At 61.2% G+C, this 27020-nt stretch overlaps 1 protein-coding gene across 1 annotated transcript; it reads left to right on the forward strand.

Annotated features, from left to right (window-relative positions):
* Positions 1-3640: 3640 nt before the first annotated feature.
* Positions 3641-25242, forward strand: SREBF1 (sterol regulatory element binding transcription factor 1). Its single transcript, XM_044433420.1, has 19 exons — positions 3641-3797; positions 10910-11296; positions 12175-12332; positions 12418-12534; positions 13855-14070; positions 14394-14508; positions 15176-15366; positions 15835-16039; positions 16142-16326; positions 17105-17366; positions 17751-17917; positions 18353-18521; positions 18970-19078; positions 19602-19705; positions 20488-20620; positions 21654-21804; positions 22752-22937; positions 23192-23303; positions 23624-25242. The coding sequence occupies exons 1-19, from the start codon at positions 3692-3694 to the stop codon at positions 23845-23847; spliced, it is 3297 nt and encodes a 1098-aa protein (XP_044289355.1). The 5' UTR covers positions 3641-3691; the 3' UTR covers positions 23848-25242.
* Positions 25243-27020: the final 1778 nt, after the last annotated feature.

Consider the following 27020-nt stretch of genomic DNA (forward strand, 5'->3'; position numbering starts at 1 on the left):
CCCGCCTTGTATTTGCATGCATTGAAGCAGGGCTATTCCAAGCCACGAAGCCACGTTTTCTTTCTTTCCCTCCTGCGCCTTTCTCGTCTTTTGGGGAAATGTTGCTATAATAAATTCACATGTAATCGCCCTGCTTGCTCCCCGTCCAAACCCGCGCGGCTCCTTTAAATGCTAGCTCCGCCCCCAGAGTCGGCTGTAAGTGAAGTGCGTGGTTCCACGTGACTTCATCAGCCTCCCTCTCCACGTGGAGGCTGGAGATCCCCGCCCCCATGATGTAATCCTAGAGCCTGAGCGGTGACGCGAAATCACTCCACTGCGGAGCCGCGCTCCCATTGGCTGATCCGGCTGGTACTACGGGCGGTGTTTCCCCGCTGCTCAACCAAACTTCCTCGCGGGGGCATCCCCGCTTTGGCCGCAGCTGATTGGCTCTGCGGCTCCCGGGTCCCGCCCAGGAGGATTAACCCCTTCCCCCCTTCATGCTTAGATGAGGCTCTGCGTTTCTTCAGAAGGCCCCGCCCCTGGAGTGGGCGGGCCTGTTGTGCAGCCGCAAAACGTCCCTGCAAGTTGGTGCACTGGATGTGGATGATTCAGAAAGGGAGAGAGGAAGGCTGGCCAAAAGACGTTCAGGTGCACATAGGTTTCCCCCTGGAAAAATAGTATCCCTGCATATAGAAAAGTAGCCAGGGAGGGAGCTCTTCCTGAGATGCTACCTTTCTAAGTGCAGGGCCGTTGCTGTTATTACCATCATCAATTGCTGCTATCGGCATAATTTTGTATGGAGCAGGATTTGGTCACATCGGGCCCCACCTGCATGCCAGGTGACCATCTGGCATTTGGTCTTCAGCAAAGACTTTGCAGAGAGAGACTGCCTCTGAATGTTTGATTCATTCCGTAGACTAACTGCAAACCTTCCCCCTGGGCAATCCTCATGTAGCTAAAGCAATGCCACCCATGTGCAAGCGAGGATGGTGTCAGCTGGCCTGGAGGGAGTCTTCGGATTTGCAGTGTGCTTAGAAAATAAGACCTGGACTGGGAAATAAACTGACAGATAGTCCAAGGATTAAGCATGCTAAATGAGGAAGGAATTTCACCTTTTTTATCTTCTCGAAACTGCTTCTGCACCGCTTAAACACGAGACAAGTCAGACCTTGAAAAATACTATGTCAACAATGGTGAGGAGGTATTGTGGTCAATTGCAAATCAGGGGAAGCCCATGAGCCACAGTTTCAAGAAATGCTTGGAGCTTGGCCTGGTTTCTGCTAGCAAAAAGCAACAGCTGCTTATGTGCCATTACCCAGCAATAGGCACTTCCCTGGAAGGTGTCAGTACTGAGGGGAGGAAGTTGGGGAAGGCAATAGACTGGTGGATATGGCTGGTATGGAATGGCGTATCTTGGAATAGGGCCAGGCTGGCTGGAATGCTGAATAAATGCTTATGCAAGGCATCCCTGTTTAAAGCTCTTGGCCCCGATGTCGGTTGATTTTCTCATTCAGACAGTTTACTTCGTGATGTGGTTGACCAGAGTTGCAGTAAATAAAATAATTTATATTTACTTTTCTTTGATAAGGACTGCATAGGTGGAAGGTGAAGTCAGGAAGATAAGCCCTTTGGCGCTGGCTGCTTCATGGCTCAATGGAATCGCCATTTAAAAAGCGGTGGGAAGGCCCCAGGTTTTGCTTGGCTTGTTTTGAAACACTTCTTGGTGACTGCAGGAGGGGGGCTGCATCTTATCTGCATGACAGGTTGCCTCCGAGTCTTTTCTTGCTTCTCCCGTTGTTTGAGCCTGTTGTTTGCACCTCGCACAGGTTAACGAGGAGACAGAAAGCAAGGAGCAACCATTCATCCACTAGCGTCTGCTTCCCTCCCATTTTTCTCTTGCAACCAAGCAGGTGTCCTGTTTGCTAGAGGATAGCTTTGGAGTGATCCAGTAAACCCAGATCCCTTCCCTCTCGGGCAACTGAGACCCGGGTGGTCAAGTGGGAGGGCTTTTGGCACCCCCGAAAGGATGATCGCAAGAAAGAGAAGTGCATTTCCGCGTGGCGTTAAAAGGTTTTCATCTTCTGCCATGAGCACTGATCTGCTGGTCGTTTTGCATTTTGAGTTTTGGAGCTGTTGACTGTGCTCTTTTCTTGTGTGATGATCGTGGAAGTGTCATTAGCCTGTTCCAAAATTGTACTGTAAACTGTTCTGAGACCGGGACGATGCTCGGTGTTGGTCACCAGATGAAGGCCGTGGCCGTCTTGTTGGATGACCCGCTACCGTGCCCAGCTCGCTCTGTGTGCGCGTGTTCTAATTACTTTAAAACAGTAATTTTTTAACGCGCTGGTGACTTCCCACCTTGACTTCTGTAATGCGCTTTATGTGGGGCTACCCTTGAAGACGGTCCGGATACTTCAATTGGTTCAAAATAGAGCTACCAGGCTGCTGACAGGGACGGGGCGTTATGTTCACATGACTCCAGTCCTCCGTCAGCTTCATTGGCTTCCCATTGAAGTCCGGGCTCAATTCAAGGTGTTGGTGATGACCTATAAAGCCCTAAACGGCTTGGGTCCTGGTTACCTGAAGGAGTGCTTGCATCCATATATGCCCGGCCGCCCCTTGAGATCTGCGGGAGAGGCCCTTCTCCAGGAACCCTCCGTGAAGGACATTAGGAGGGTAGGTACTCGGAGGAGGGCTTTCTCTGCAGTGGCGCCCAATCTATGGAATGCGCTCCCCAGAGAGGTCCGCCTGGCGCCGTCGTTATTTGATTTTCGGCGCCAGGCGAAGACCTTTTTATTTAAGCGTCATTTTAATTGTTAACGATATTTGCTTATTTATCTGGCCAGGGTGACTTCTTTTATATTGTTATTTATTTTATATTGCTAATTTTATCTTGTTATTTTTGCATTTTATTGTATTTTATTTTGTGTTGTGAGCCGCCCCAAGGCTTTGGCAAGGGGCGGCACAGAAATGTTTTAATAAATAAATAAAGTAACTGCAGTGACTTTGGTGAGACCAAAGGCCCCTGGAAAAACAGGCAGGCCGTGCGTATTCCCCCTTTTGGCTGCAAATCTGGAGGCTTCCAAGGCTGCAGGGACAGCTCGAAACCCCTGGCTGCCCGGCCTTCTCTGCCGCTCGGTGCCCGGGACTTGCACGGCAGGCAGCGATCGGCCGGGGTCCGGCTTCACCTGTTGGACTGCCTTTTCCGCCCGCAGCCTGGAAGCGCCTGCCCTGCTTCGAGCGCCGGCCCGCAAGCCCTTCGCGCGGAGCCCCTTCCCCGGAGGGGAGGCCCTGGCGCGCCCCGCGCCCCGCAATCGCGCCGCGCAATTGCGCCGAGACGCAGCCAGGCTGTCATCCGGCTCGCCTCCCCGGGAGGGCGCGGAGCCGCCAATCCAGGCGGCCGGGGAGGGCCGGGCGGCGCCCCTCCCACATCCTCCGCCGCGGGTCTGAGCCGCCGCTCCCGCCGCCCCGCTCTTTCCCCGCTGGTCCAGCCATGGGCGCCGGCGCCGGGGCGCGGAGGGGCGCCTCCAGCCCGTGAGTCTCGCCGCGAGAGTCCGCGGCTCGCCGCCGCCTGCAAGGCCCCCGCCCAGCGGCGCACAGGGCGCCCCGCAGCCCGCTTCCTCCGGCCGCCCCAGGCCGTTACCTGCCCGACAGGTCGGGGGTCTCCAGAGGGGCTGCGCCGCCGCCGAGGCGGCCGGGCGGGACCGGCGCGATGAGCAGCCGGCCCTTCGAAGAGGCGTCCCTTGACAGCCTGGATCTCTCGCTGAGCCTCCACGAGTCCAGCGAAATCGACTCGGCGCTCCTGAGCGACATCGACGGTGGGTGCCCGGGGGCCGGGGGGGGGGGGGCGCGGCGCGGCGCTTCCCCCGGCGCGGGTGCAGGGGAGGGAGCCCGGGGGAAAGAAGGCGCTTCCTTGCGCCGAAGGGAACGGGTGGCTTAGAGAGTTGCCGTGGGCTGTCACAGGGGCGAGGGGGGGGGCGGGAGGCCACTCTCGATGCAACGCATAAAGACCGCGCGCGCGTGTGTGCACGTGTGTGTGTGTACATACACGTGTGCGTTTAATTTCCACACGCACCTTGGCTCTCGCGCTGCCGGGGTCCGTGCGCGCAGCCAAGCACGGGCAGTCGCCTCCTTCCCACGCGCGAGCGGGGTCATCTCGGAGCAACTGGCCCGAGACGCTGGGGACGGGGGCCTGGCTGGGCCCGGGGAGGGGCGGCGGAAATATCCGTGCCCGGGCTGCGGGCAACGGGTGCGGGGTCAGGTTTTGGAAGCACCGGGTCGGGCGGCAGGACGCGCTTCGCGGGAGAGGTGGAAGTTGTGGCGACTCTCTCCGCGCGTCTCGGGGCGCCCTGCTGCTGGCGGCGCCCTCTCTCCAAAGGCGAGGGGCTTGCGGGTCGCCGGAGGGGGCCGTGGGGGCTTCTCCCGCCCTCCCCTCCCGCCATGTGCTTCCCTGCTGCCAGTGCGCAAAACTTTGGGATGCGCGCGCGGTGATTCGGGGGCAGGCGGCGGAGAAGCGCGAGTTCTGGAGCGAGGCTGTTGTTGTGAGGACAATCTGGCGTGTTCCCGAAGCCCTGGCAAGCGGCCGGGGACCACTTCTGTGCTCCGGCCCCGCCCACCCCTTCCCTGGGTCTTCGTGCGCGTGTGTGTATGCGCGTGTGCATGTGGGGAGAGGGGCTGACGTCACAGGTCGGGTTACTGTCGGTCATTCGCTCCGGCGGAAAGGAGTTCAGCGCCTGCCTTACGCAGAGCCGCGGAGGCCTGCCCGGGGTGCCGCCGGCGCCCGGCGGGGGTGCTGCTCGCCTCCTGCCGCCGTCCGGCCCCCAGCAGTGCCCCGCCCGTGCAGGAGGCAGCCGTGGCAGCGCCAGTGGCTGGGTTTGGCCCCAAGTGCCCCCACTGTGTGCAAAGCAAGCCCCTCCCCAAGCGGTGGGCAGCCTAAAATTTGACATGGGGGAGTGGGGAATGGCAGAGGGAGGGCGGGGGGGATATGGGAATAGGCTTGTTTCAGCTGCGCACACCTAAATTTGGTGACTGTAATGTCACTCGGGCTGCTTCCAGATATTTTGGGCCAGCACTCCGATCTCTTTGTCTGGGTGGAATTGCAGCCCGAAACCTTTCAGGAGCACCTCGTCTGCCAGCCCTTGAGCCAGGTTTGGCAATGCTGCACACACACACACACCTTTAGAGAAAAGAATCGCTCCATCTTCCTTCTATTAGGATGCTCAGGAGAACATGCGGGGCGGACTCTGGCACCTTTTAAATTTTATTTATTTAGTTAATTTCCAATTTACATCCTGCCTTTCTCCTACAAAGGGCTCAACGGAGCTTACATCTCCTCCATCTTATCCCCACAACAACAACCCTGTGAGGTAGGTTGGGCTGAGAGTCTGTGACTGGCCCAAAGTCACCCAGTGGGCCCCATGGCCGAGCGGGGGCTCGAACCCGGACCACCTGAGTCCCAGGCCCATGCTCGTAACCACTACGCCACACTGGCTCTCAGGTAAATATACCTGTTTTTTGGAGGGGCCGAGTCTCAAGCTCTGCTTTCTCCGCTGGTCGAAAAGGCAGAGGAGATCTGCCAATGTCTTTTTATCCTGTGCACCCTTTTATTTTGAGGCGCAAGACTTGTACCCCGCTTTACAACTTGGGTTTCCCAGTTGGCTAGCGGTGTGCGTCAACACGCAGCAGAAGCCATGAAAGTGCTCGACATATTGGGAGCCGAATGACATCAGTGTGAAAAGGGCCACAGACCCAGGGTGCTGCCTTCCATCAAAGTGGCCGTCAGGGCTGCAAGGTGACCGGGGCAGGAGAGGACGCCTCATCCATGGCGCTACCGTGAGAATAAACTGGTCCTTCCCGGCACCACAAAGCTGGTAAAGCCGGAGAAGGTGGAGTGCGTCTTGTTGCGATGTCCCCAGGGCTGTAGGTTTATGCCTGGCAGCGTGGGAGGTCAGCCTCCCCCCGCCCCCGCTGGGGTTAGAGGGCTTGTTCCCACATGCATCCTGACCTGGAGCTGGGCTCGGCCTCACCCACCCCCCCACCCCGCTTCAGGACCCATGTCTGCTCCCAGACCCTTGGTGCCTCGTGATATCGAGTGCCACCATGTTTCCTGTCGATGTTAGGTTTCATAGTGTGCTCGCGGAGTCTTAGGGCGCGCAGCATCCCAAAAGAGTGCTGTTTTCTGCTTCATCATGTAGCGCAAGATAGCCTGCAGGAAAGCAGTTCCCAGGGACAGGATCTGGGGGAGGAGACCTGGTGGTGATGGAATGATCCCCCACCCTGGGGCCTTCCGGACATAATGGAGAACAACCCCGTCGACAAAACCTCAAGAGAACCAACCGGGGTCTTCCCACCTCTCCCAAATATTCAGTGGCCCCAAATAACCAGTGGCTTTTTGTGGGTGCCAGTGGAGGAGCTGCCCGCCTTGCTGCAGTTCTTGCTGCGGGCAGGCTGCGTGCAGCCGGGGGGGGCATGGGCTCCCCTTCTCGGCGATGAGGCTGGAGAGCTGCCGGGACGGACGCCTGGGGGGACGGGAGCCTCTGCCGGGCTCCGCGCAGGCACCCGGAGGGCCTCTGCTCCGTGCCTGAGCCCTGGCCACTGATGGCGACTCTTAACACCAGTTCCGCCTCCCCACTGCAGTCCCACATGGTGTGTCTTCAGGGCATTGCGAATCAGGCCCAACCGCCCAGCGTGGTGTCTGTGGAGTGTGAGGATCGGGGCCAGCAGCCCCTGCTGGGGTGCCGGAGCTCTGTGGGCTACCTTCATACAAGCATCCAACCTCGGACCAATCGCTTTGCTCTGTTAATTTTTTTTTTTAAAATGGTTATATACATGTTGGGTGTGCCAAAGCGTCACACGCGTCCTCTCTGACATTTTTACAACAGTCCTGCGGGGAAGGCCGGTGCTGAATCACTGTGTGTGTTCCGTACAGCCCCTCCTTTCGCACGGGGCAGAGTGAAACTGCGGATTCGCTTTCACGAGTAGGAGAGATGCCCACCAAGGGGACTGGACGAGGCCCTGAAGGAGAAGGCTGAGCGATGGCTGCCTCCCCTTGCGGGAGAACACGGGTTGGGGGGGGGTCCTTTCACACCCTACATGTGACCCGAGGAAGCTGCACCTGGATTCTCTCCCCTCATTCAGCGGCGTGTGGGTTTAGCCTGAACCCACGCCTCCCGCCGAGGGGGTGTGTGCCTCTGGGGAGGCGCAGAGGGGGCTGCCGGGGGCCATGTGCAGGCCGCTGGGGTTTGGCATGTGGATGTTGCGAACGGCCGGTCGGGGAAGCACACCACACCACTGTCATCCCAAGAAGGTAACCGGGAGTCACCTGCTCGTGTCCCAGGCGTGGACTTTGGCATGGGCAGAGGGCGCGTCTCAAGATGGGAAGCGCCTGGAGCCACATGGCTGGGCTGTTTGGGTGCCCCCGCCCCTTTCTGTGCCTGTGTTCCTGTCGCCTGTTCGCCTGCCTCTTGCAGTGCGGCCGTTTTCTGTCTTCTTTGCCTTCCCTTCCTTAGAAACCGCCGACTGTTTTGTTTCTTTCCTGATGCAAGTTGCACCATTGCAGGGGTCCTGCAACCGCAAGGGCTTGGACCAGAGGGCCTTCGAAGCCCCTTCCAACGCTACGATTCTATGATTCAGCTGGGTGAGAGTCAGGCGTTCCTTCTCCCAGCTTTGGGTAGTTCTCCAGGAAAATGCGGCACCTCCTGGCCCGGCCTCTGGGTGAGATTTCCCACCCCAGTTTACCCGTCTACAGTGGACTCTTAATCATGACCACAGGTCTAACTTGTTCCCAGTTTGGTTTCTTCTCGGACATAGGAACTGTGGCACATTCGCCTAGCCTTGTTCCCCCATCCTGGCAGCCTCCAGAGGGGCCAGACTACACCTCCCATCATCCCAGCCAGGCTGGATGGAGGACAATGGATGCTGGAGCCCGGCACATCGGGAGGCCCCCGGATGGGAGGAGAAGGCTGCGTTGCTTTGCCCTTTGTGACGGCGTGTTGGAACCAGTGTAGCATCGCCGTTCCAAATCCAAGATGCATCCGAATCCAACGTCTTGGGTGCCACACCAGTACAATTTATTTCTGGAAGCTGCAAATGCTTTTACGCCCTGTTTTGGTTACACAGAAGTCTGGTTTGCTGTCTGTTCTTCCCGCTCCGCATGTTGTGATGCTGGTCGATTTCCCAAGCGGATTGCAGTTCCTGGGTGGAGTTGCCACCTCTTTTTAACCCACCCTGCACCTCTGCCCTGAAGAGCGCCTTCACTTGCAGGGGCTGCTGGTGGGCTGCAGCGCCCCAGGTGTTCTTTCTGCCCGGATGTGTCCGGCTGGAGCACCCAAGCGAGCGGTGCAGCTCTTGCGTCGAAAGCTTCCCAGGTTTTTTCTTTTCCTGGGAAGGAAAGCACAGAAGAGCTACAGCGGAGGTTGCCGCGTTCTGGACCCCCCTGTAGAGTTCTGGGAAGGAGGCAGCGGGAATACCGCTGCCTCCTTTTATATTGTTATTTCTTGTATTTTAATTTTATGTTGTGAGCTGCCCCGAGGCTTCAGCGAATGGGGCGGCATAGAAATGTTTTAATAAATAAATAATACCGAACCCAAGTCTCAGCTGGGATCACCCCAAAGAGGTGAATTTCTTTCCGGTTATTTGGCTCCCTGTGGGGGCCAGTCCACTTCGCATCAGGATTGTATCAGCCAATGAGATTAAAAGCAGAGGAGCAGACGAGGGTGGCTTTTTCCTGATCATTTGGCACCCTTGTGCAAGCCTAAAGTGAAGGTTTGCCACCGAGAAGAGAACTCTCGTCTCGTAATCGGGCTAGAACCGTTTACGGGCGCTTCTAATGTCTCTGCGCCAAGGATGAGATGATGACCTGGAGCACTGGATGCTGCTCCTTGCGCATCGTGTCGAAGCCATCGGGAAAGCGGACCCACGAGCCACGAGCCAGCAGGGAGCAGAGGGAGGGAACCGCGCCGCGTCTTTGCGCGGGTTAATGGCGCGGCTGACCTAGAGTAACCCCGCCGGCGCCTCCGCGGGGAAGGGGTTAACTCGGACGCCCGGCAGTAACCCTGGGCGCCATTCACCTTGGAGGCTGCAGCAGCTGGGCCGGCCCTGATTGGCCGGGCGGGATCACCTCATGCTAAATCCCGATTCACAATTCCACCCTCTTTCCCGCAGACTGCTGGGAGGGGGGTGGGGAGGGTGCCCGGGAGGGAGCAAAAACCAACAACAGCAAAGCCAAAACACACCCTCCCGCCTGGAGTTGCGCCTTCCCCGCATCAGGAGTGTCAGCCAGCCGCCCGCCCATCCCCAGCCAGCCCTCCTCCCTCCAGGGCCAGCGCTGGTTCCCCTGGTGGTGCAGCGCCTTTGGGCCCCTGGCTTGGACCGCACCCTTGAGGGTTCCCCCCATTAGGGCACAATTTCATTTCCGGACAGGCAGTTCCCAGCCCACCTGGCTGCTTTCTGTGCCCCTCCTGGGAATGCCTCCGCCCCGGCTCCCGAGGGTGCCGATTGCGAACTCCCTTTGATTTTTAAGGGGTGTAAGCAGCCAGGCCTGGCTAAGGCCTTGATCCGAATGGGTCAGTTGGAATTCAAGGTTGGCTAACGTTCTCTCTGCAAGAGGGGTTTGAGTTTTCCAAATAATGCTGTCTCAGTTGGCGGCTGGCAGCGATCTGGGGAACCTTTGAAGAGAAGGAAAATGCAGTGGGTTGTGCTGGCATTCCGTTTTTGAATATCTGGGGAATGCTTTCCGTCGGAGCAAAATGCAGCAGGTTTTGAAAGTTCGCACGTTTGCAGTGAAACAAGATTCGGCTTTTGGCAGAGTTCACAAACTTCATGAACCTAAATTGAATGTGCAGAAGGGATGAGATCAGTTGGTTTATCAGTATGACAGAGGACCACCTCTATCTGGGCAGCGTGGACATACCCAGAGAATCAGAGAAGGCACATTAGATTAATTTCCTGGGTAGATTGGACAACGGAGCCTTGCAAAATGCATATTTTTCAGCCTTGGGAGAGATGCCCAAATCCATGGTGTGTGGGGTTCCAGTCTTGCTCCTTCACAAATCCTTGTGGAGTCACACCGATGTTTGTGGGTTCTTCTGGAGAAATTTCTAGCCACCCTGGTGGAGATCGCAGATTGAGAATCACCAACATTTCTGGAACCAAGTTTCTTGTCTGTATAACGGGCTCACCCATGAAACATCCTCAGACCTCTTCCTCGGAGTGCTCCACCAAGCTGGGGGCCGCCACAGACCACAGGTCTTCCCAGTTGGGACACCTGGTTGAGGAAGCTTGCCAGGTGCCTACTCTGTGGTCTTTTGCTGCCAGTGGGAAACCTTTATTTTCCTGGTTTTTGTAATCCGTCTAATTTTTAAATGTTTTCTGCTTTTCGCGCTTTGGAGCCCGGCTGGCTTTTCTCCTGTCTGTGTTTCTTTAAAAAATTGAGTAGTACAGAAATGTCATGAATGAATAAAATAAGTGGAAGGTGAGTGGATATGGGCAAAGCATGCCGAAAGCTGCGTGTTGCTGTCCGTCGCTTGATGCCAGCGTTTCATAGAGCACAGGAAGCCGCTCATGTCGGGTCACATCGCTGGCCTGGCTCGCCCCGTGGAAGTGAGGCTGCCCGCAGAAGCTGGCGTGAGCGTGGCTGAGCCCGGCGGAATGTCTGCTTGCCACGTGGTCTCTGGGGACCACGTGTGGAAATCGATCGGCCGATGGGAACAAGGTGTCCCGACAACAAGGCCCCGGGAAGAGGTGCCAGCTGTCCCTCCCCGGGACTGACTGCGCTTCCAGGAAGGTCTCTGAGCCCTCCAGACTTGGAGGACCGGACCTGGATCCAGATCTGGATTCCCTGCTCCCAGATGGAAGCGCGAGGTGCGGCACCCTGTGCACGGGGTCGGGGGCTCCGTGTGGCGCTCACCGCCGCTCCGTTGTGTCTCCGCAGATATGCTCCAGTTCATCACCAATGAGGAGCAGGACTTCCCCAGCCTGCTGGATGCGCCGTTTGGCCCCAGCCTCACCCCGGATCCCAACCCGCATGGGCCCAGCTTGTTCAGTGGCTACCCGGGGGCAAACAATCCGCCTCCCTCTGGCGTGTTCCAGCTGCCGGCGCCACCCGCACCCAGTTTCCAGTCCCTGCCGGTGGCCAGCCAGAGCAGCAATCCGACTCCGATGGACATCAAGGAAGAAGAGTCTGCGGCCAGCACTGTCGCCCAGCCTCAAGGCCAGCTCCTCGCGGGCAGAGTGACCACGCCGAGCTTTGTCCCCACACCCCAGAGCCCGTTCCCAGCACAGCCGTTGGTGGGCTTCCCGAGTCAGAATGGGATTTCCGGTGAGGCACTGCGATGGATTGGGCTTGGCGTGTGACCGGGAAAGGCAGTCCTCCTTTGAAGACAGCCGCATCCATAGCAAAGGGCAGCGAAGTATTTCGCCCGGGGTGGGTCACTTTGAGGGTGTTGGGGGGCACCCAGAGTCCCTCCCCTCTCAGGCCTCCCTCTGCTGGGAGAATGGAAAAGGCCGATTCCTTTAAATGGCCCTGCAGGGTCCTGGAAGGGGCCAGAGTTAGCGCATGTGGGAGCACAGGTGTGCCCGGGGCTCTGTGGCAGGGACGGCCCGCCGAGGGCACAGATGTTCAGACTGGGTTGACGTGGTCATGCTGGGAATGGGAAGCTGTTCTTTCCTGCCTCAACACGCATGGCTGTTGAGGGTTTCAAACGCCTCGCTTCTCCCGCCATCCCGGAATTGGCAACCTATTCGGGTGTCGTGAAGTGAAGAGGTGCTCCCAAAAGGGACGGGGAGCCATGAGCATCCGCTGGGTGCCTTCCCGTTCGTTTCCAGCTTTCGCACCTGTCGGCTTGGTTTCTTTGGAGGTTGTGGCACACGGAACCTGGCTGGGTGCAGTTCCCGGCACGGCACCGAAAAGGGGATTTTGTAGAATAGGGAAAGGTGCAGGAACGGGAAGCCTTTGGGATCCACCTGCTTGTTCCATGCCTCCAGCCCCAGTCCCGCAGATGAGGGGGGAGCCGGAGACGCCGTGGCCTCCAGGCTGTCTGCTTGCCGGGGAAGCAGAGATGGGAATGAGAGGAGCCGGTGGCAGTGGTGGGGAGACAGCCGCCCCCCTGAGGGAGGGGCCCGGAGCCGTCTCGCCCCCGGCCTTCGAAGAGCCCTAATGCAGCGCCGCTGCCCTTTCCGTGTTCCGTTTTCCCTCAGCACCCCTGCCAGCGGCGCAGCCGCCGCCACTGCCAGCCCTCCCCGCCGCCGTGCCCCAGCCCGTGGCGATGCAGGCCCCTGTCCGGGACCTGGCCCCCCCGCAGCTCCTGGCCCCCGGCGCCCCCCAGGTCGTCCCGCCGCAGATCCAGCAAGTGCCGGTGAGTGGGGCAGCGGGTGGGCGCCTGCCGGTTGGCGAGCCGGTCTCCGGCCGGCCTTTCGGCTCACCCCGTCCCTGCCGCGCAGGTGCTGCTCCAGCCTCACTTCATCAAGGCTGACTCCCTGCTGCTGACGACCGTCTCCAGGGCCAAGACCTCTCTGGCCACCACGGCCGCCATCCAGTCCGCGCCCCTGCAGGTGCCGGTAAGGCTTCGTTCTCCCCGTTCGAGGAAGCAGCTCTCTGGAAGGAGACGCGCATCCCGGGGCTCCCCCGGCTTGGATGTGGTGTGGAGGTGGAACTGATGCTCGCAGGGACGCCGCGCTGGCGCAGTGCATTAGCAGGCGTGTCCTCAGCCCGCCCTTCTGGTCTGGGTCTGGTTCTGGTTCGGCAGCCATCCCCACAGCAGCCGCGGGTGAACGGACTCCTCTGAGCAACAGTGCCTGGCTCCCCCTGCTTTCGCTCAGTCTCGAGCGGGCAACGGATTTTGTGCAAATCAAAATCGAAGTTTGCGCAACCCTGTTTGTGAGCAAATTCCCCCGGATGCACAAGCCCCCACAAGCATGTCTTGTCATGCCTTGCCCTGTGGGGGAAATCGACGTTTTTGGTCGGCGTGCTGTTATTTTTCATTGTTTTCTGCCACTGCATTTGCAGAAACTGATGGAAAATGTCAGAAAGGACCTGCGAGTTGGAAAAAGCTGTTCAGTGTCAGGATCCATGGGTCAGAGTCTTGGAAATTCAAAGCCGTCTGGTTTTCTTGTGGTTTCTCTGACATCTCTGATGGAGAGTCACAAGCTTTATGGAAAACCGGCTCTTGATGGAGATGAAAACTGCCAGAACTGGCTGGATGATAGGGCTCCACATTGCTGCCTATGCTTTGGGGCTTTGCCTGGGGGCATGGATAGGGGGCCGGTCTGGCTGGGGGGCTGCAGGGCAACATCGTCCGTCTCTGCACTGGGTTGTTGCCTTCTTCTGCATGGCTTGACATGCAAGGGGGACGGTGCTTTGCCGGGGAGCCGCTTGGCTTTGGAAAGCCCCGGGCTGAGCTCTGCAGGGAGGGAGCCGGTGGCCGGCGATGGGAAGGACTCTGCCGGAGACCTGGAGCGCTGCCGGTTGGGCGAGGCAGCTCTGGGCTAGTGGGCGCTCGGCCGGACGTGCCCCGAGGCGAGCGCCTGTGTTCCTGCTGAGCTCCTGTGCCTGGTGGGGGCTCGCCAAAGCCCCCGATGCAGCCAAGCCAGCCAGCCTGGCCCCTTCCAGGACGGGCCTCTTGCTCCGCGCACAATTTCATCCCTGAGCCCCAGTTTCACATGTTCAGGCACACTTTTCCACTGTGAACTTGAAAGCCCTGCTCTTCCCTAGACACGCTTTCAGGAGAGTGGTGAGGCGTGTTTCTAGTCCCTATGCGTGCAGAGACAGATGTGCGCCCAGAGTGCAGGCACCCGCATGCCTCCCTGCGCCCGGACGAGGCCAGGCTTGTCTTCCCCTTTGCATGTGGCGGCGAGCGCGCTCCCTTCTCCTCCCCGCAGGCACTGGTGAGCAGCGGGACGTTCCTGGCCACCGTGCCGGTGATGGTGGACACCGACAAACTGCCCATCAACCGCCTGGCCGCCAGCAAGCAGCCGGCCAGCCAGAGCAAGGGCGAGAAGCGCACGGCGCACAACGCCATCGAGAAGCGGTACCGCTCCTCCATCAACGACAAGATCTCCGAGCTCAAGGTCCTGGTGGTGGGCACGGAAGCCAAGGTGCGCGTGGCCCTCGAGGCCCCGGGCTCAGTCCTGGAGGGGAGGGGCTTGTGCCGCCACCTCCTGCCTGCATGGGGAGCCTGCCCCATTTTCTGTGTGGGGGAGAAGCTCTGCAGGCTACGGATTTTGGCGCCCCCTGGGACTGCGCTTTCGGGGTGGCTCGGAGGGGGTAGACCTCCCTGCTCCTTGCCAGGGGCCTCGCACGGAAGAACCTTCCCCGGATCGGGACTGTCGTGGGTGAGGATGGGTGGAAGCGGCGCTGTGGGGACCGGCACGCCACTCTGCACCCCGAAACCAAAACGTGGGCTCTCCTCTCTTGGCAGCTGAACAAGTCGGCCATCTTGCGGAAGGCCATCGACCACATCCGCTTCCTGAAGCAGGCCAACCAGAAGCTGAAGGCCGAGAACCTGGCGCTCAAGATGGCTTCCCAGAAGGACAGTGAGTCTCGCCCCTTGGCTCCCCTCAGCTCCGGAACCCGCGGCTGGGCCAGCCGGGAGGGAAGATCTCGGAGGCTGCGGGGCCTGGCCGCAGCCTTTCCGCCCGCGGCCCCGGCAAATGGTGTGCGCGAGCGCCGGATCTTCCTGGATTGGCCGTTTGCGCTGCTGCCCAGCGATCGGTGGACGTGGGCAGAGACACTTGCTTGAAAGGAGCCCGGCTCTTGCCTTCGTCCTGCTCTTCATGCCAGCCGGCTCCCGACTCGTGCGGGGAAGGGATGCGTGGTCGCTTCGGCTCACTAAACGTGCACGCAGGTGCAGGCACGATCCCGGGGGCGAGGACAGCTGCTTTGCCGAAAAGGCTGGCAAAACCTCACCTGTGCGCTTGCTTTAGGTGGGCCAGATGTCCCTCTCTGGTTTTGTGCAAACCGAAAACGAGGGCACATTTTAAAAATGGCTCGTCCCATTTTTCCAGCGCTGTTCGTGCACGCGTGAGGACTCGTGGCTTTGCTCAGCTCTCGTTGGCTGGCTGACGCTTTTCTGCATTTTTCCATTTCATGGAAAATGAACATCAAGAGTGGGAACGCAAATCGGGGCAACCCGAAGCTGTTTGGAGAGTGCGCCGGGTGCCTCCCCCGCGGTCCACCTTGCAACTTTCCTGTGTTTTGCAGAGACCCTGAAGGACCTGGTAGCCCCCTCCGGTGGGAACGCCGAGGAGCCGGCGGACGGGATCAAGCTGATGGCGGCCCTGACACCGCCCCCATCCGACGCGGGCTCCCCTTCGTTCAGCAGCCCCCTCTCCGTCAGCGGGGCCAGCGGAAGCGACTCGGAGCCCGACAGCCCCCTCTGTGAGGAGGCCAAGGTGCGGCTTTGGGGGGGTGAGGGCGGGATCTCTCAGTCACCCTGTTTCCTTCCCAACGAGGACCAGCAGTTAGTTTCTTTGCAGCATGACAGGGTGTCCCGTGGGAACCTGGACTTCCCCGGCTTTGCAGTTTGAGATCTCCCCAGAGAGGTCCACCTGGCCCCCAGAGAGGTCCGCCTGGCGCCGTCGTTATTTGTTTTTCGGCGCCAGGCGAAGACCTTTTTATTTAAGCGTCATTTTAATTGTTAATATTATTTGCTTATTTTATCTGGCCAGGGCGACTTATTTTATATTGTTATTTTTTGTATTTTAACTTTATGTTGTGAGCCACCCCGAGGCTTCGGTGAATGGGGCAGCATAGAAATATTTTAATATATATATATATATATATATGGTCTCTTGAGCCACCCCGAGGTTTCGGTGAATGGGGCGGCATAGAAATGTTTTAATATATATGGTCTCCTCCAGGGGAAGCAGGCGTGCCAGGCGCTGCCCCCGGGCAGCCTGGGGATGCTGGACCGGTCCCGCATGGCGCTGTGTGCCTTTGTCTTCCTCTGCCTCTCCTTCAACCCGCTCTCCGCCCTGCTGCGGGGGCTCGGCTCCTCCGGCGCCCCCGACCCGGCCAGCCCCGGCGGCTTCGGGCGCAGCATCATGGCCCAGAGCGAGGCGAGAGGTGAGTGCGAGGGGCCTGCGAGGCCGCGCGCGCCCGGCGTGGGGGCTCGGGAAGCGCGCCCGGCACGGCCCCGGCAGCTCACGCCCGGCGCCCTCCCCGCAGACGCTCCCGCCACGTGGTCCCAGTGGCTGCTCCCCACCGCGATCTTCTGGCTGATCAACGCCCTGGTGGTGCTGGGGGCCTTCGTCCGGCTCTTCATCTACGGCGAGCCCGTGACACGGCCCCATTCGCAGTCGTCCGTCCTGTTCTGGAGGCACCGCAAGCAGGCGGACTTGGACCTGGCCCGGGTAAGCCGGCGGGGGGCGGTTGCCTTTCGCAGAGGGCCTCTCCGGGGGGGGTCCCTGGCACCAGCCGCTCGGCTCAGCAGATTTAGGTCCCCCGCTTGTCCAGGGGCCCCCCTGGAGATCCAGGACATGCAGAGTTTTCTGTGTCCCGAAATCCTGCTCTCAGGCAAGATGCGTCTTTTGTTTTGCATGTCGTGAGCGGAGCCGGCGGGAGCCGGGGGTCAGACTAGATGGCCCGGGAGGCCCCTTCTGATGCGCTCTGTTTCTCTGCTATAAAAAGTGGCCTGGATTGATCAAAGCACATTTTGCATTCTGTGTCTGGTGAGGTTTGCTCTAAGAGAAAGCTCTGAAGGAGCGCCTCCTTCCCTGGGTGCCCTCCCACCCCTTGAGGTCGGAGGCGGAGGTCCTTCTCCGGGAGCCTCCGTGAAGGAGACTGGGAGGGTGGCTACCTGGAGCAGGGCCTTTCCGGTGGTGGCGCCCCGACTCTGGAATTAGCTCCCCGGGGAGGTTCGCCTGGCACCGTCGCTTCGTTCTTTTCAGCGTCAGGTGAAACCTTTTTATTTTCCCAGGATTTTAACGTTTGATTGGTTTTATTCTGATTGAGGTTGGATGCAGTGCCTTGTCTTGGGGGCTTTATGTTTTCTCCTTTCTTTTTCTTGCAAGCCTTGTCGTGGGTGGCCTAGCAAAGCTTTTAAAGGATAGGTATCAATAAAAATAAAGCCGCGGCTGGCCTCGCTCCGTCCTGGCTCCTTCAGGCGTTTCCTCCCCTGTCCCTCCCCAGGGGGAGTTTGCGCAGGCCTCCCAGAACCTGTGGACGGCGCTCCAAGCGCTGGGCCGCCCGCTGCCCACCTCCCACCTGGACCTGACCTGCAGCCTCCTCTGGAACCTCTTCCGGCACCTGCTGCAGCGGCTCTGGGTGGGCCGCTGGCTGGCGGGCCGGGCGGGCGGCTTCTTCCGCGACCGGGAGCTGAAGGCCGACGTGCGCAAGAGCGCCTGCGACGCGGCTCTCGTGTACCACCAGCTGCACCAGCTGCACATGACGGGTAGGTCCGCGGGGGCCTGCGGGGAGAGGGGACGGTGGGCAGAAAACCTGAAGAAGCCCAAAGAAGAGGGTGCAGTGGGCCTGGACTGCAGTTCCCAGCATCTGGCGGGCAGCTGGGCTGTGCCAGAGCCCGAAGCCTTTCCCAGCTTACACCAGTGTCTCCCACTTGGGCCCGTGCTTCTCTTTAAAAACGCAGACGAGTGGCTCTGTCTGTTTCCCAGTGTGGCCTTGGCCACCAGCTGCTGCCCAGATGCGTTGGGCTGCATCCCCCCCCATCTGCCCCAGCCAGCACAGCCGCTGGCCATGTTGGCTGGGAACTGCACCCCCCCCCCCGAATTCTGGGGCTGAGGCTGGACTCACGGTGCCTCTGCCGCCACCCCTGCAGGGAAGCACGGAGCAGGACGCCTGTCGGCCATCAACATGGCGCTGAGCGCGGTGAACCTGGCCGAGTGCGCCGGCAGCGCCATCTCGGTGGCAGCGCTGGCCGAGGTCTACGTGGCCGCCGCGCTGCGGGTCAAGACCAGCCTGCACAGCTGCTGCCACTTCCTGGCGGTGGGTTTCTCCGTGTGCCCCTCCACGGCCTCCAGCCCACTGCCCCGGGTGGGGGGGCCGCCCCGGGGGGGGGCTGCCGGTGGCGAGGCCCGGCTTGCGCCTCCTGAAGCCCCTGGGCTGAGTTACATGTAGAAGCAGCTCCCGGGGACCACTTTCTGGTGGCGGGTGGAGCCAAGTGGTTGTGGGCGGAGCTAATGCAAAGGGGGCGGGGCCAGGGGGAGAGGGCGGGGCCGGAGCAGCCCTTGCGTCTCATCTTCAGGCCCCCACACTCAGTGGGGAAGCTGTGGGTCTTCCAGCGCAGGAGGAAACCCAGGCGAGCCAGGCACGGCTCTGGCGGAAGGGGGCTGGGGCTGGGGCTGGGGCTGGGGCAAGGGGGCAGGGCCCCCCGCGTCCCCGACTGACCCCCTCTCCCTCCCCTCCCCTCCCGCGGCACAGCGCTTCTTCCTGAGCAGCGCCCGGCAGGTGCTGCTGTCCCACAGCGGGACTGTTCCGCCCGCGCTGCAGTGGCTGTGCCACCCGGTGGGCCACCGGTTCTTCGTGGACGGCGACTGGGCCGTGAAGAGCTGCCCCCGGGAGACCCTCTACAGCGCCGCCAGCAATCCAGGTGGGGGCCGCGGGCGAGCCTGGCGGGGCCAGACGTGGGGGGCGGGGCCGGGGACCGTCCGCAGCACCCATGGCGGGCTTGCTGGCTGCTGAGTCCACCTCCTGGGGTTGCTGTGAGGGTGAGAGGGCGAGGAAGTGCATGCGGCAGAGGGCAATGGACTCGCTCTGCTTCCTGGCCCTCCGACACCTCTCCGCTGGGCTCCTCGGCAGCCTGGGAGGGCCTTCGAGCTTAGAGATCTGTGGGGAAGCCATCCTGCAATGTGTAGGAAGGTTGCTCGTTGCTCTCTGAGCATGCACAGACTTCCTCCCGACTTGGCGCTCTCCCAGAGCCGGCCCAGCGCAAGAGGACGCCCTCGAGCCCAGGAGGGATGGATTTGGCACAGCTCCGTTGCGACCCATCGAGGCCACGCAGGCCAAGCCCCCTAACAAGGCCCCCTTTCTGTTCTCAGCCGACCCCCTGGCTCAGGTGACGCAGCTCTTCCGGGAACATCTGCTGGAGAAAGCCCTGTCCTGCGTGTCCAGGCTGGAGAGCCCAACATCTGGCAGCCGCAGTGAGGGGTACGGGGGGCGGGGACCCGGCCACACTCCCCCCCGGCTCTGCAGGCCCCCGTCTGAGCGTTGCTGCCCCACAGACCCGGTGTGCCGCGTCTCCTCTCTGCAGGGTCTCCCCCAGATCTGTGACTGTGGAGTGAGACGCAGGGGTGGCACCCCCGTTTCAAACGGTCAGGCCGAGCTTGGCAGCTCCACCTGGTGGCAGCGTGCCGGAAGCTTCCCCCACCCCACCTCCCATGGAACCCGTGCCTCAGTTAAGCTTTGCTCTCCGGGGCCTTCTGGGAAACAGAATCTCACCCCGTCAGATGGCAAAATGAAAGGTGCTTGAACAGATGAAGCGGATTTAGCCAGCTCTGGGCTTGGTTACCTGCAGCCCTGGCATAAGTCAGAAAATGGAGAGAGTTCCGCTGAAGCCGAATTCAGCCTGCGCACCAAAGGGTTTGGGGAGCCTTCCTCCCACACCGGCCTGAAAGTCTGAGCTGGAACCGGCATCCTGAGCACGCCTCTGTTTTTCCCGCTTGTGCTGCAGGGAGTTTTCAGACGCACTCGAGTACCTGCACTTCCTCAACAGCTGCGCAGACGCGGTCCCCAGCCCAGCACCTGCCGTCAGCCCCAACATGGAAGCGGCCACAGGTGGGCCTTGCTGAGCCGAGAGCGAGTCCGAAGGGCTCAGGGCGGGAGCGAGCACGGGAGCAGGAAGGGTGCAGGAGAGTCATGGCAGCCCGGAAGGTTCTTTCTCCCTTCCCCTTAATTCCAGGACTCAGGAAAAGGGGCAAAGACTCTGCATGGGCCACAGAAAGACTCTGTTCCCGGAGAATGTTGTGACTTCAGGGGGCTTGGCCATGGCTGGTGGCCGGGGCGACGAAGGGGATCCCCTCCTTCAGGGGCAGTGTGCTGGGGAAGGGCAGCGGGCCTGGGAGTCTCGGGGCTGCTGGCCCGCCACGGCGGGAGCGCTGGCCCCGTCTAGCAGGGGTCCTCTTGCCCGCTTAATTGGAGCGGGTGCATGGGCTGGCTGGTGCAGAGGGCGCCCGCGTCCAGGGGTCCAGGGAGGGGTGAGGAACCCGCAGCCCATGGCCCCGTTGCAAGAGCCCTCTGCACGCGATTGGCAAGGGTGACCTGTTCCTTCCGTGGCCGGAAGGAAGGAAGGAAGGAAGGAAGGAAGGAAGGAAGGAAGGAAGGAAGGAAGACGGGGTGGCCCGCTTTTGGTTTGGCCCTCCCGTCGCAGGCTTTTGACACGCTTTTCCTCAATCTACAGCGGCCAGGAGATTCCCCTTGAGGGGACGCGGTCCTGGACAGAAAAGTGCCCCCCCCCCCCGGAATGGCAGGGCCCCCCCCCCAGGGGCAAGTGGGCAGGGCCGGCCGGCCACCTGGACGTGCGCCGAGCTGCCTGACACCGCCCCTCTTTCCCCCCCCAGGCACCGACCCGGTGGCGCACTGGTGGGCGTCCGTGGTGGCCATGGTGATCCACGGGCTGCAGGGGGACGCCGAGGCGATGGAGCGCTTGCACCCGCTGGTGGAGTCCATGCCGAAGGCCCTCCAGGCCTCTGAGTAAGTGCACCACGGGGGAGCGGAAAGACGCAGCACCTCCCACGAGGCCGTTTTAGGTGCAGATCGGCGGCGTAAGCAGAGCGGGGCGCTCCCTGCTGCCAGGGGGGAATGGGGAGGATCTGAATCCTCTTCTAGCGTGCATGAAGCCGCGTGCTGCAACTCCTGTACGTTTCTTTTCGTATTTCTTATTTTGCACACTCCAGTCTGCCGGGAAAAGGCAAGGGGCCAGGCCGGGCTGGAAGCTCTGCACCGGCGCTTAATCCAGTGGGCTTTTGCAGGCGTGCGTGTCTTCAAGTATTCCTTCACAACGTTAAGGCTTAGAAACCCGGTTTGAAAACAAATGCAAACAAAAGCAGGGATTTCTTTAGGAAACCGAGCCACATGCTGCCGCTCTCCGGCTCACAGTGCACTGACGCAGACTTGTGGACATAACGTACTTCCCAAGCCTTAATTGTAGCTTTGGCACTCCCAGAGAGTGTGATGCTAGCAAGCAGCTTTCAAACAAATTGAATGAATGCAAGAACGAACAAACGAATGAGCTGGTAAAGCAAACAGTTTTGGTTCTCCCTGCAAAAGCAGCTCTTGTCTAGGAAATATACTTAAGGGAAGTAGCTTCAAGAGAGTTCTCTGGTGCTCTTTCTAAGAAGTGGAAAGCTGTAAGGCCTTGGCATCGTTCTAAAAAATTATCCCAAGTCTGGCACGCTGGAAAGTTCACGGTACGGCTCGTTGAACCTTGATAATTTCCTCGCCGTTCTCTGGTGGAGCCCATCCACTTCCCCGCAGTAAAGCAATGAACTCCCAAGTTTTCTTCTTGTTTAAAATTGCTTTGGGATGCGTGCGTTTCTTTCTCTGCATCATGTGTGCGTATTGTGTTAATACTGTACTCGTAAGATGTTAATCTCGGAAAACTTCACAAAGCGCTTTGGCTGCCCAGCTGCTGAAGCGATGCCGTCAGTGGGAAAGGGAGGCGGGTTTTCCCGAAATGACGGACGGGCCGGAGCGCCAGCTCAAGCCGCCCTTCTCCCTGCCGCAGGAGCCCTCTCCCCCGGGCGGCGCTGCACACCTTCAGGGCTGCACGGATGCTGCTGGGCAAGCTGGACTGCAGCCTGGGCCAGTGCGACAAAGCCAGCGAGTATTTGCGTGACAGCCTGGGGGGGAGCGCCCCCCCGAGCACCATCGACAGAGTGAGTCTCCACGGGGGTCGCGGGGGAGCCCGGCAGGCGCTCTGGGAGGTGCTTTGGCGCGTGGGTGCAGCTGACGTGTGGCGCCCCTTGTGGTGCGAGGGGGAAGTGAATTCTGGACGAGGTGGGGGGTGCAGCTGCCAGGGGCCCAGGTGGGCCCAGGAGTTACTGGGAAGGGCCGAAGTTAAGCTGGAACCCCCCTGCTCCCGAGGCTGCCTGTGCAAAGTGCCACGTCTCACCTGTACTTCCTTTCCCCCTGTCCCTGGGCACCTTTGCAGAAAAGCGGTGGGGCTCTGGGCTGGGTCCCCCCCCCCCCCGGCTGCCTGGCTTCCATCCCCTTCCCCCTCCCTTCTGGAGCCGTGCTGAGCAGGTGCTGCGGAAGCTCCTTGCCTGCTTTAGTGCGTCCCCTCGAAAAACGGCCTTCCCAGGCGGCCGGCGGCCCCGAGTGGCAGCCAGGCAGCCGTCCCGGAGCGCTTGAGAGCCCTTGCCAAGCACCTCGCCGGGGGGGCCAGTGCCGCCACGCCAGGGGCCACGTCTCGGGCGTGGGAGCCGCTCTGCGAAGGGCCGGGCTGGGGAGGGCCTGCTGGCGCATCTCCTCGCGTGGGATGGGTGCGGGGGCTGGCTCTGCGCGGAACGGGGCGGGGTCCGGGGGGGCGGGCTGGCCTGGAGCCGCCGGAAGACAAGCAGCGCCTCGCTTCCCGGCCTCGCTGCCCCGGCGGACGTGCTGCCGCCACCCCGGCTGAGCATGGCGGCGGCGGGGGTGCATTGTAGTTGCATTGCACGTGTGCCTGAGTTGTGCAATGCCCCTCCAGTGCAGCCTCGAGGTGGCCCCTCTCAGCGCCGCTCTGGGGGCAGCCAGGGGCTGGGGGCCTCCCCGCCCCACCCCGCCCCTCCCCTCAGGCCTGGCCCCTGCACCCACCCGCCGCCACCCTCTCTCTCCTCCCGCCCAGGCCCTGCAGCTCCTCCTGTGTGACCTGCTTCTCGTCACCCGCACCCGGCTATGGCGGCAGCAGATGCAGGCGGCGCCGCCCCCCGGAGCCCCCTACCAGGCCTCCGCCCTCGAGCTCCGCGGCTTCCAGCAAGACCTGAGCAGCCTCCGGCGCCTGGCGCAAGCGGACCAGCCCGCCATGCACAGGGTGAGCCGCCGGCAGGGGCTCGGCTCAGCCGGCCTGCCGACATCCCCGGGGAACTGCGCCGAGGTCCCTCTCGCGGGGCCAGGAGCCGGCCCGGCGCTCGTCTGTGACCCCTGAGCCGCAGCGGGCGTCCGCCTCCCTGGCGGGCTTCACCCTGGAGGCGGGTTCTGTGCTTGGGGGCGCGAGTTCCCCGGGGAGGGCCGGCACTGCGGTTCCGCAGGGGGGGCGGTGTGAGGCTAACTTCTGGGCTCTCCCAGGTCTTCCTGCACGAGGCCACGGCCCGCCTGATGGCGCGAGCCAGCCCCACGCGGACCCACCAGCTCCTCGACCGGAGCCTGCGCCGGAGGGGGGCTTCCGGCAGCAAGGGAGGTACGCAAGTTGGCTTCTCGCTCACGCTCCATCCGGGGCTTCCCGGCACCCGCTGTGGGACGGGTCAGTGACAGAAGGGAAAGACACAGCTCGTGGGGGCGGGTGGCCTTCGGAGCGCAGCCTCGGCGCTGGGGCGCGGAGTGGGGGGCCTCGTCCGCCACGCTCGGTGGTGGCTCGGCCGGCGCAGGGTGCTGGCATCGGGGCAGCCAGGCGGGTCCCCCGCCAGGCCCTGAGGGTGCGTGGCGACGGGCCCCGTCCTTGCCCGCCCCTGGCACTGCCGCTCCCCTGCCCCGGCTGAGTTTCGCGCTGTTCCCTTCCAGGCAGCGCGCCGGAGAGCTGCACTTCGGCGCGGGAGCAAGCGGAGGCGCTCCTGCTGGCCTGCTCCTACCTGCCCCCGGGCTTCCTGCTGGGGCCGGGCCAGCGCGTGGGCATGCTGGCCGAGGCGGCCCGCTCCCTGGAGAAGCTGGGCGACAAGCGGGCGCTGTGTGAGTGCCAGCAGATGATCGTCCGCCTGGGCAGTGGCTCCACCGTCGCCTCCAGCTAGGGGGCGCCGCGGGGCGGGGCGGCGCTGCCCCGATCGGGGTGATGTGGGCAAGCGTGCGGACGAGCTTCCTGGCCCCCCTGGCTGAATCGGCAGGGCTTTTCCGCCGGCTCCCCAGTGCCTGCAGGACGTGCCCCCGGGGTGGGCATGGGCCAGGCGGGCAGGAGGGGCCCTGTGGGGGTGCAGGGGGTGATGGGTCGGGCCAGGCTCCTGGGGCGTTGCTACTCCAGGAGGGTCTGTGTGTGTGTGTGTGTGTGTGTGTGTGTGTGTGCACACATACAAGTGGGTACCCTTTGTGCTGAGCATCCCTGGGATTGAGGGGGAAGGGGCAGCTGGCTGTGGCTTGTCTGTGCCCCGCTGCCACACCCCACAGCTGCAGACAACCCCCGGGGGGGCGTGGAGGCCCCTGCTGGGGGATGGCTTGACGGCTTCCTCCCCCCACACTTGTGGTTGCCCCCCCACCCCGGCTCCTGCCCACGTAGAAGGCTCTGGCGACCCCTGGTGGACGCTCCCGGGACTGCGGGTGCCCGCCTGTTCCCCCAGCTGCTGCGGACCATTTTGCCCCACCAGGGGCGGAACCGGTGCCGTCCTGACGGAGCAAACCAGGGCGGGCGCCTCCTGGGCCTGCACGATGCAGCGGGAGGCCAAGGGGTGCTTTCCCGGCGGCCCCCGCAGCAAGACCGGGGGCACGGGAGGCAGGGCCCGAGGGTGCTTGTGGTCTGGTCACGCTCCTGCTGCGTAATCCTGCCTTGAGGCAGTGGCAGCCTTGGAGTGACGTGGTCCCAGCAACACAGCCACCTGCAGGACTGAACCGGTTGAATGCCTGCCCACCAGACCAACAGGTGATGCTCCCCTTGGCTGGGAGGTGTTCTGGCTAGTGTGTCCAGAGGCACGTCGGGTGGCAGAGAGGGGGCAGGGCAGGGCACAGGTGCTTCTTCGCCTGTTGGGTGTCAGTCTGTCGGGCGATTGTTATTTGCAAGAGCTCTGCTGGGGAAAGGGTCCCAGCCCCAGGCGAGAGAAGGCAGGTGATCGCGTGTGGTTTTGGTTTATGAATGGGCCGGAAGCGGAATGCGGCGGAGGCCCGTTAAATCCGGGTTTGTAGGGAGGTGTCTGGATGGTTGGACCTGTTTCTTTTGCTACCACAACCCCCTGCAATGGGCCCACCGTGCTCCGTTGGGAACGCTGCTGTACCTCCCCAAAAACACACACACACACACAGGATGGGAGTGAATCGGGCACAGCGTGTCCGTGCTTGCGCACGAAGAGGCCCATGCGCAGGGACTGCACCCCCTTCCCCTCCCACCGCGACGCTTGGCCACCGTTCTTCCATGTAAAGGTTATTTTCATAGTGCGAGCTCTTTTTGTACAGATGATGAAATAAAATCCTACTTATTTATATTTGGGAGTCCCGTGGTGTTTGGTCGAAGGAAGGGGACGGGGCAGACTGAGCTGGAAAGCGGCTTGACTTCCAGGTTGTGGGGAATTGGAGGACGCCTGAGTTGTGGCGAAACACAGGATATTTTATTCCAACAGAAAGTCCAACCGGGGAGAACAACTGCGAGAACAAGCCCCGTTCGGCCTTGTGGGCGCTTGCTCCCTTTCGAGGGTCCTAACGGCCCCTGGAACGAAACCTTCCGCTCCTCCGCTAAGCTCCACCTCACCGGAGCAATATATCACCTTTTCCCCAAAGTTATGGGGAGCTGAAGGTTCCCTTTCTCTCCATCTCTCCGCGGAAGCCTGATGGAACGCTCCGCAGCATTTCTCTTCCAGCGACTGGTGGCAAAGTGCGGCAGAATTTTCTCCCCAATTCCAGAAAAAAGGGCCCTGCCACGTATGTATTAGATATATACCCCCCTTTTTCCTTACAAGACAGTCGAAGTGGCTTCCGTGCATCGCCGCCTCCTGCTTTCAGTCGTATCCCCACTACAACAACCCGGGGAAGGGGCTCTTGCTGGAATTCCTGAAATCTGCAGGAAGGATGTCACTGCTTTGTGCGATTTCTCTAAGCTGCCGCTCGGGCGCAAGTGCGCAGCGCATCGCGGCCTCCGCTGCAGGTCCTGCGGAGGCAGGTTCCCCTCCTGCCCCACCCTCGCCACACACTCTTCCCCTCGGCCCTGCAGGGGTTCCACACTTGCCAAATCGCTCGTCTGTTTCATCCGCCACTTTGGTCCTTCCCCAGGGAAAGAGCTAGGCTGGGGAATTGACGCGTTCCTTGACAAGAACAGCAAATCTGTCGGGTTTTCGGTTCCCAAACGGAATTCCCACACATCCCTAGCGATTAGCAATCCCTGTGTGTCATGGCGACAGAGCGCGTGTGTGAACGTGGTGTCCAAATCGCTAAGCGGATGCCGAGATGAAGCGGCAGGGACGCATCCGAGCCCTTCCGGGCCTTCAAGCGGCCTTGGATGGCTGGATGGCATTTCTAGCCTCCCACTAGCCAAGGCTGCGTGGGTGAATTCCTGTGCAGCGCCGTCCCGGCATCGGGAGCAGAGGCCCTGCTTTCCCTTGGGAAGCCGTGCGCTCGCTCATTCCGTTTCCAGAGGAGACGTGAACCTGGCACACGACCCGACTCCATCCCGCAAGTTTTGTGGAGGTCGAGGCCAAGACGGCTCTCCTGGGCCACCCTGTCCGCCCACTGGCTTCCCTGTCTTTTGTCTTACCCTTAAACAAGGCACCAGTCTGGGGGGAAAGGCCATGGGACCCCTGGGCTGAGAAGCCCCCCCCCCATGCACCCACAGCCACTCGCACAAGAACACGTCCCCCAGTCCCGACCCTCAAAACCTCCACCCAGCGGGAAAGATTCTGGCACTGGCCGAGGGGACGGTGCCCTTGTGTGAAGCACGGATTTCCACCTTGCCCTCCACGACGGGGGGGGGGGGGGGGGGGGCTTTTGCAGAAGCCTGGCGCACCCCCCGCCTAAAACGCACATCAATCGGCCGGACTGGCGGAAGGGAGACCAGACCTGGGTCTACCCCTTCGCAATGCATTTCACAGACTGGGGGAGCTGGCGGCCCACCGGAAGCGCTGGGAGAAAAACAGGTTACCAGGGGACTCCACAGAAGTCCAAAACAATTGTTGAATCTTTATTGATGTTTTGAATGCAATGACCTGATTTTTTTTTCTTTTCTCTTTTTCTCTTAAGGAAAATAAACTTCTTTTAGAAACAGCTTGTTACA

The sequence above is a fragment of the Varanus komodoensis genome, unplaced genomic scaffold, assembly GCF_004798865.1.
Source record: "Varanus komodoensis strain SLA01 unplaced genomic scaffold, ASM479886v1 scaffold26, whole genome shotgun sequence".
Lineage (NCBI taxonomy): Eukaryota > Metazoa > Chordata > Lepidosauria > Squamata > Varanidae > Varanus > Varanus komodoensis.